Source organism: Anneissia japonica, unplaced genomic scaffold (genome assembly GCF_011630105.1).
Source record: "Anneissia japonica isolate Jap-2015-1 unplaced genomic scaffold, ASM1163010v1 scaffold287858_len863314_cov180, whole genome shotgun sequence".
NCBI lineage: Eukaryota > Metazoa > Echinodermata > Crinoidea > Comatulida > Comatulidae > Anneissia > Anneissia japonica.
In genome coordinates, this window is record NW_022693771.1 from 285,617 (window position 1) to 295,409 (window position 9,793).

The following is a 9,793-nucleotide window of genomic DNA, read 5'->3' on the forward strand; positions in this document are numbered from 1 at the left end:
TGCATTGTGTACTTCATATTAATTTTTCTTAAAATTTCTTATTTACTGGCATGTAAAAATTTGAAAAGTTCAAGAGGAAGAAATAATCTTAGCTTGGTAAATTTAGTTGTTTATCAAAAGGTTATGCATTTGTTTCAATAGTAAAATACTATAAAATATAGGATATACAGTATTTTTGACAACTTTTTTAAAATTCTATGCATTGAATTGTTTGAATGTTTTGCATGACTATATTTTTAGGTTGTAATTTTCAAAAACAACGTCAATGTAGTAATTCTGTAAATAAGTTTGAAATTAAGATTTGTGACCATATGTATCTCTTTCAAATAAGGTTATTACAGTGTTGCATACAATGTAAAACACTATAATTAGATATGATGTGAGCATATGACCTTCGTTTCTGCAGTATCTATAGAATATATTTTTACCTCTTCATCACTTGTTATCTCTGTCATGATTGAGATCAACTGAAAAAAAAAAATGTGAAACAAACACCAGAGTTAAAAAGAAATAATTTACTAATATGTTTATAAACATTTGCAAGAAATTTAATGGAAAATATCTACCCAGTGGGACAACAAATGTGCTATAGTAAAACTTACTTGTTCTTAAAATATATTTCGAAAAATACTTCTCAGTGTCATTGCAGTAATGGCTGGATTGCAGGAATGGACTTAAATTAATTAAAAAGGTATTTCTAATATTAATAATATTATTTGGTAGTCTGCCCCATGCCCGCGTTAAATGATCAAAAACAGAATAATCACATCGGTATATATTCAGCCAAGCAGGAATGTCATATTCAAAAAACGGATGGACAACAGAATTATAAAATTTGAGAATTTCAAATAGGATTTTTAGAGTGGACAATCCTTTTTACAAACCCCAGAAGTTGGGAAGCCTAAATATAAATAATAATAATAATAATATGTCATTCTTATATAGCGCTTAATGCCTTAACAAAGCCTCTAAGCGCTTCACATTACTACCGTGGTCATTGGATCAAACACATTGAACACCAAATTAAATATTTAAATGAACAAATTAATTAAAGCAAACACACAAAATGATAAATAGAAGTACAACTAGACTTACTACTGTACGTTGGTTTGTACATCAGAACATTGGGCCTTTTCTAATAAAAAATGTCTAATACTACTAAAGAAAATTATGAAGTGAAAAAAAATTAACTGTAGCTGTCATGGTATTTGAGAGTAAAAATTGTTAGTGCATTTCAGGGTAATTTTTATTTAGTTAACACAACTTGCATTTTAATACTTTAATTCAGTAAACTCAACACAGGGATAGAATTGAGGTGGTGGCACTTGATCAGGTAAATAGGCTGGCAGGTCAGTTATATTTATAGGGTTTTGTGTTTTTGGGTTTTGTCAGTTTTTATTTTGTTTGGATTTTGTGTTTGTGAGAATCCCGAAATATAATTATTGATTGCCTTTACAATTGCAACATGGACACATTGATGGTTCTGACTTTTTAGTATCACATGTCCAGGGTGCAAAGGTAACAACACCACAAGAGGTCACATTAAAAACACAAAATATGTGCAGACAATATTTTTGAGAAATTATTTTATAGAAAGAGTTTGTCGAGTTATTGTACGTTTTTGAAGAGGAGCGGAGCGAAATGAGTTGGAGTGATAGGGGTTGGATTAAATTAACGTCATTATCCTTGATATAGATCACATGTACGGTATAATTTATTAAGTCCGGAAGCAAACTTACAGCAGTGACAAACCCTCTTGTCAAGCAGGGAATAAAAATGCTAGCTTTTATTTTGATTATCATTGTAAAAAATGTAAAATTATCCAAATTTTGCATTGCTTGTCATCATTCATCAGGTTGTAAATGCTACAGATTCGTACAATGTTGTTTGGATGTATTAAAATGTCGGGTCGGACCGCAAATTTGTATCTGGATGATGCACAATACAGTCCACGACATGTGGGAAATCTGTCTCATTTTCAACACACAAGTGTAAAGAGGTGGACATATATATGCAAACGTACCTGCGTATTATTCATATGAAAGTTTATTGGATACTTTTTAAGTGTTTATAGAACTGTACATTTGTCCAAAATTATATTAATAAAAACCATATATTTTTTTTAGGGTTCAGTAAATTTATTATTATTTTTCACTAATAATAGATTTGTAGTTGGACTGAAGTCAACCGATAAGATGCGTTGCCAAACGTACCAAAATAAAAGCACTGTAAGTACAGTATTTCTTTGTAACATTACAATATTCTATTAATGTAACTTTTTTTGGTTATATTTGGCAGTTGGAGTGAAGGTAGGTCAAGTGAAGAACCAGTGTTCGTTTATGTTATTGCATTAAAATGTGAAAAACAGTAATTTTCTGTCATTTTCAATAAAATCTAAAAACCATGTTCAATATTTAACATTTATTAGATGGGCATCTACACCCCATGCTCAACTCACTGGTGGTTTGCCTGAAACATTTGGCTCCAATGGTGTAACTACTACAGGTTCCAGCAGGTCATTGAATCTGGGCTCTGTTCTTGTTCCCTTCTTAAAACATAATGAAGTAATGTATTGATATAAATTTGGAGTGATAACTGCATAATGAAATTTGAAATTAGAATTAATAAACATTACACTGGAATACCGATATCACCCTCATATGATGTGCTTGCACCACTAAATATAAATTGCCAATATAAATTATTTTAAATTTTCAATTCTATAAAATGTAAAATGCCAACAAGATATAGCTTGTCACCCAAACTGTTCTATCTTTTCTTTTAGTGTTACACGCTTACCTCTGAATTTTGTCTGGGGCTTTTGCACTTGTACCCTGACCAGGGCCCTTTGAGTCGCATCACTTGCATTAGGCTAGGCTTTTTTTTTCTTGTTTCTCATACTTATTTTAAAGATCATCAGATACGATAATCAGCTATAAGAAGAGTCCCTCTTTAGTCATAGCAAGTGTATAACTGCAAATAAAGTACCGATGATTTGCTTTTTTTTTTCAATTTATTTTGTTCTTATTTTTAAAGCAATTTCAGCCTCAGTGCTCTTATAAAAAGTGTTCTTATTTAAAGAAAATGTATTGCTCTACACCAAAACATCAACCTTCCTCGTACCTAAAAAACTAATGGAGGTTTGGTACTATTTCCTAATAGATTTGGACAAACCAGACGTCATAGCATCTTCAAGCAGTTTGTATGTTGGTCATTCGTTTACATTAACTTGCAGTAACATCAGTGGTAACCCACCTACACCAATACATGTCACATGGTTAAAAGACAACATCATCGCAAAGAACAGTTCAAGGTATGAACTATATGATGATTTTAAAAGCCTTCGAATTCATTGCATCTGTTAAAGACAGTGGAAATTACCAATGCAAAGTAGAAAATGACGCACACAGAGAAGGAAAGAAAAGTTTTAAGCTGACTGTATCGGTGATCAAATTCTGTGAGTAAATAGCCATTTACATGTTTCCTAATTGCCTATTTAGTAAGTAATAAGTATTGATCTTTCTAGCTCCTTATTGAATTGCATTAAAATAAACGAGGTTAAATATAAACATATTTAGCAGTATGAAATGATCACCATTGGATATTTGAGTTTTCTGTGTATCGGGTTATATAGGTATTTATCCCCTATGCTGTTACGCTGGTTGAGGCGGATCCAAAGAAAACAACTGGGTAGATGTGTGATGTGTGAAGCACCGAACGGGGTGGGTGTGGTCCTTGAGATTCCCGTTTAGAAATGCTTGACCATAGACACTGATACATGGATTTAAATTCAAATTAATTTTGGAGTAGACCTACCGTGCTCCCCTCTTTCACCGAGAAGAGCTTTAAAGTCTCTGATTGAGCAAATCTATGTATCTGTTTTCAATTCAATAGACCTTAATCTTACTTTTGTATCAACATCTGGGACTACAACGTGTTCTGCAGTGGGGCATCCCGAGCCGTCTTCTGTATTGATATACAGAAATTGGAAAATTATTCAGAAAGGAAAATGTACAGCAACTTTAAAAAGTAACGAAGAGATTTGCAAATCAAACATCACATGTTATGCAGAAAATGGAGAAGGCAGTGCAAAATTATCATTGAAATCCTGCTCCACAGGTAAATATATGGCCTATTTTTTTAATCATCTGTATTTTTCATTATTGTATATATGTACGTTTAGAGGGTCGAATAAGATTTTTTTTAAATTTTCTATTAGGCCTATTTCACCTATTTAGACCCTGAATTTTCTTGTATTGACCTCTCTATTGAGAGTTAAGTTTAATTGATTGATTAGTAGAATATGCATCACAATTATATCTGTTGAATCAAAAGTTATTAGCTCAAAAGGATAGGCCCCTACCAGTAGACAAAAATGCTACCCAAGTAAATCATATGTATTAAAATGATTCACAAAGTTACAACATGGGTGTACATCTGATGATTTATAAAGTCAACGCTATCAAATTTTATACTTCCTTGTGGTTATAAAGCGCAGTTCTTTTCCCTGGTCATTGGGTCCACATGGTAAGTGTTGCTGGTAATCAGTGCATCAGCAGGCAACCACAACAGGTACCCATTTATACTCCTGGGCGGAGAGAAGCAATGCAGATAAAGTGGCTTGCTCAAGAACACAAGCGAAATTATAAAAATAAATTAAAAAATAAATGGGGTGGTAATTTCTTTCATTAATTTATGTCTATAAGCAATAGCCTTGGATAAAAAAGATTTACAATGTTTATCAAAGCATGAGCATGATGATGCCATATTACACCCAAATATGGACATACAACAGTTGTTTGTCACAGAAAATTTGATAGTGTGGACAAAACTTAATAGGCCTAATAATAGTAACACTGCGCATGGTTTTTCTCAAGCCGTTTTCTGTCTTTCGAATCAAGAGGGTTAGCTAGAATTTTGGGAATAAATAAGTTTAAATGATTTTTTTAATTCACTGCTACAGAGGAAGCAATAATAAGTATTCCAACTTTGTAAAGCAAAAAAAATAGGCTTCAGAATTAATTATAAACAATTTTTTATGTCTCCACATAGGCCTTATACCGTGTGTAGGCCTATTTGCGTAATTCTCATATTTGTTTTCCTTTCTCTGGTGTTTGTTTCTCACATTGTGCCGTTTATTTTCTTAATTTAGCTTCATTTTTATTGAGAAAAATAAAACTTTTTGTAAAATTATTTGTTAAATTTGAAGATAAAAAGATCATACATCATGATTTTTTTTTTTCAAGGTCTTCACGATTCGAAATTCACAAAATCTAATCAACTACGTACGTCTATTGGCTTAGCAGTTTCAGCATTCATACTTGGCTCTGTTCCAACTAGTCTAATATGCCGCTACATCCATGTAAGTTTTGTAATGACACCATATACTTATTCGAATAAAAGCCTCGGGGAGTTTATTGCTGAGAAGGGTTTTTGAGGGGGCGTTTGTTCGAGCAAGGCATTTTGGTGTAAAATAGATACATATTATACTCAAATAAACGCCCCTCAACGGTTAATGTGAAACTACTGAACAACACCCGTCATTATTGATCCCAAGCAGGTTAGAAGAAATGTAATTCTACTGGAGTAGAACCTTAATAAAATGTGTTGAGAATGATATTGCTTTTATCAGATTTAGGGGCGTTTATTCAAGGAAACAATAAACTCCTCCGGGCGTTTATTCATGGGGGGAGTGTATTCCGAATGACGCTCTTGGGGAGACGTTTATTCAAAGCGTGGCATTCGAATAAATACGGTAAGTTATATTCAATGTTATTTCTGCTATATAACATTTAATTATGGCAATTACTATGTAATGTCAAATTCTAATAAAAGCACCAACATTACATTAAAAATTGTTCTTTTTTCATTTAGAAAAGACGAGAACGAAACATTCATTTGCTGTATGGGACCGCGCATCAGTATTGTGGTATGAAATTTAAGCGTCCATCTGGAGATTCTCCCGAAAGGTCCACTGATTAATCTCAGATAAGATAGTATTATACACAATCTATGTATCGAAATGCACGCCATCGTGTAGGGATTCAATATTTTAACATTAATTATGTCATCATCAGGAATGACGTCTTCTGCAATTTAACCTTACTCTAATTTTAATGTTTTCTATGAACAATCTCTACATTAACGCACGTTCGAATACACTATATAATACAGTGTAATAATAATTATTATGATGATAATGATAATGAATAATAGGGCTAATAACAATAATTATGATGATAACGATAACGGTAGCAAGGATGTTTCGTATTAATAATGATAAATATGTTTAGGTTAATTCTTGTGTTGTCCACTTTTTGGAAAAATCCAAAATTTGGTAGGTAAGTAGGATTTTTTTCCCTTTTTATTTAAAAAAATAATTTTTTTTACAAGAATGTGTTTATGCCCAAAAAGTAGAAAAATTATGTTTAGTTAAAAAAAATACTAAAATGCCGAACCTTAATAGGCCTATCGCACATTTTGTAGAGAGGAAGATAATGATGTAGTGAATAGCCGTAGCGATGATGGTAATGGTACTGATGATCATAATAATGAGGAGGAGAGGAACAATGGTGAAGATGATGATTATGGTACCGGTAGTGGTCTAGATGATGATGATGATGGTGATGACGACAACGATGATGACAATGATAATATTATAATAAAACATTTATGTACAAACCCATATATAATGAAAGGCATATAGCTTTAAAAACTGTGTAAGTGTGGACAATGTTTTCATTTTAATGTTGTCTCTCAATCGTCGCCCCTTTCCCACCTCCCCGACATCTCTGGATCCGCCCATGTTGCATGTATCTCATTCAGTTACATTTTCACTTACGTAATGTCAGAAATTATTATGCAATAGTGTATTTTTTTCATCATTTTCCTTGAAAAAAATTTTATGTTTGCATTAAAATTAACCTGATTTGCAAAAGGACCTAAGGTACAACAATGATAGATGTCATTATTTTCTCTCAATTAATCTGGAATATAGAATAATATTCACACCGTTAGAAGGCGACTTTGATGGTCTATGTAGTTACAGTTTTCAGACCCGGTATGTTTTGAATTCCAGACGTTTTTTGAAGACCTCAGTTTTGCATTGTGTGTGGTTGATTTGAAATGAGCGTAATTATAATATTGATGCATTGCAATGAAGTTAAAACAAGAACACCGGTAGTAATGATTGAAAACATTTTATATATAGCTTATTGCCTAATGATAATAAATAAAATCCCGTACTTAACTCAAAATTTTGATTTCTGTAAAGCTGGATGTATGATACCTTTTATAATTACAAATACTGACAACATTATAATATGCTCTTGTCCTGACATGTTAAATTAGCATTTAAGATGTACTGTATAATTCTCTTACATAAATTCTCATACATTAATTACAGTATATAAGTGTGATAACCTTTTTAGTACATATCCATCTTTATGAATGATGCTACAAAAACATCTAAGTCGCGGTGCAGACATGTTTCGGGAAAAGTTTCCCATACTTACGTCATCTTATATTCATTTAATTTTATATCTATAAAGACAATTAAAACAAGGCCTACTGACAGTATTAAAATATTATTATTATTCTAAATCCGTCTGTTCTCTTGAACCTGTGTGCGTTTTGTTGTTTTTGTTGTGTACGAATAAGTATTCTCTTTTCTTTTAAGTATCATAGCACATGAATAAATACTATCTGGTTAGGTTGTATTTATTTCAGTACAGTAAATACAATCTAATAATACCTGTATTTATTTTTCATGTAAATGTATTAAGTATTATAGTACATTTAATAACAATAATAATAATACAACCTAATAATAACTAGAGATACTATGTTCAATAGAACATGAGCCCAGTCAATTTTTAAGAGATAACCTCTGTGACCTTTAAGCTCAACCTGTGTGAACACCCCGTGTTTGGTAGGAGTCTGTTTAATGCAATTGGTCCAATTATTACTCACTAGAAATCATAATGAAAACTTTTCCTCTATTTGTGACAAAAGCTCATTCAGGTAAATCTGACCTACATCTTATGCATGAACGTACTAACCACAGAAAACTCGAAATTTGTAGCTGCTATTGGCCTTAAGCGCGTGACGTCATTCATAGACAGGGTAAAAACAGTTATGAATACAAAATTTTAAAGAAAAAATCATTAATGGTTATTTAAGCAACCAGCATGGGAATTACATGGTAGAAGAAAGCTTAATTTATGAGTTATAATTGACCATTCACCCCGAAGTTTAGCGACCTGTCGTTGCAGAGTTAAGGTAAGAAGAAGCAGGAAAGTATACCAAAAAACACTCTAATTTTAACCTTTTTCCTATGCAAAAGCATAAGAGATAGTCAATTTTGAAAGAAAAATGATCACTCAATTTTGCATTAATTGTAAATATATATAGATGATTACAAAGCTTAAAACATCTAATTTCATAATCCGATCGCCCCAGATTGCCAAATGAAACCAATCAAATTATATAGTCGATTTTGTGAGAAAAGGGGGTCTGGTTTTGACTCATTTACTGTGTTAAAGTGTGCAGTGAACCGTTCAGTGAGCAGATGTCCCCAAGTTTTCATTATGATGATGATGATAATTAGAATTAACTTTTGTTTATTATGTCAGCCAAAAATGGGATCGGACTAGTTTGGAATCGTTTGGTTTTGCTTCTGTAATATTTAATCTTAGGGGTTTTCTAAGGGTCATACAGGATCTGTACTGAGGGGCAGGGAACCAGGCAGAGAATCTACCCGAAGCATGTACTTTTAAGGCAAACACCTTGCACAACTGCCATCTTCTAGTATGAAGAGGTTCTAGATCCAGTTTTACAAGGGAATGTGAGCAAGATCTATACCCACTGCCTAAAATGATCTTGCAGACACGCTGGATGTTTTCGACCTGGTTCATCTGTCCCTGAGTAAGACCTGCATGCCACAAAGGGGAAGCATACTCCAACACAGGTCTTAAATATCCCTTATAGACAGATAGAAGTTCCAATTTGTTAAGACCCACCCTTCTAAGCTTACGAAGCATGAACATTTTACCATTAGCTTTACTGCAAATACTATCAATCTGGCTTTGCAATTTTAAATCATTTTGGATTATTACACCCAGTAATTCTACTGTATTACAGGTAGAAAGTGATTAGAGATGTGTAAATCACCAATTGGAGTATTTTGCTTACTGAAATTGATGAACATATTTAAACATTTGGTGGGGTTAGTTTGAATTTATTCCTAATGGCAGGCCCGTAGCCAGGGGGGTTTTTAGGGGTTCGGGCGAACCCCCCTTTTGCCAGCAAACCCCCTTAGCCAGAAAACGATCCCCCGTTTCCAAGATAGTGCAATTTATTACAAAATGGGAGCATTTTTGGCACTGTTTATTTGTCGCTATCGATCGTAGTCCGATCGTAGAAATCAAAACAAAGCTGCAGCCAGCTGAATGACGTAAGCAGCAAGACTTCAAAATGAATATTAATGAGAGGTTTGTTGCCTAGGCTATTTGACCAATCGCGTGCTCCGTAGTTTATTTACTTTGGCACGACGTCATCACAAAAGTTTGGGCGCTCGACATTTTTCATTTCTCTGGGATCGAGGACATGATACACGCCAAAAATAGCCTAGGAGGAGGATGAAGCGCCGAGAAAGGATAACCGATTTTTTTGCTTCAAGGCCAGCAACGAAGAAATCACGAAATTTAAGAAGTTAGAAAATTCACCCTTGTTTTCACCACATGCTCATGATACTGCCTGGCGGCGGGACCGGTGTACTTTTTCGGGCTAGGCC

General features: G+C 33.4%; 1 protein-coding gene across 1 annotated transcript; it reads left to right on the forward strand.

Annotated features, from left to right (window-relative positions):
• Positions 1–3,162: 3,162 nt before the first annotated feature.
• On the forward strand, positions 3,163–7,402 carry LOC117100896 (the record flags this gene model as incomplete). Its single annotated transcript, XM_033240727.1, is given in 4 exon segments — positions 3,163–3,457; positions 3,895–4,119; positions 5,247–5,362; positions 5,875–7,402. Coding segments are annotated over 4 exon segments (591 nt in total). The 3' UTR covers positions 5,983–7,402.
• Between the last annotated feature and the right edge of the window lie 2,391 nt (positions 7,403–9,793).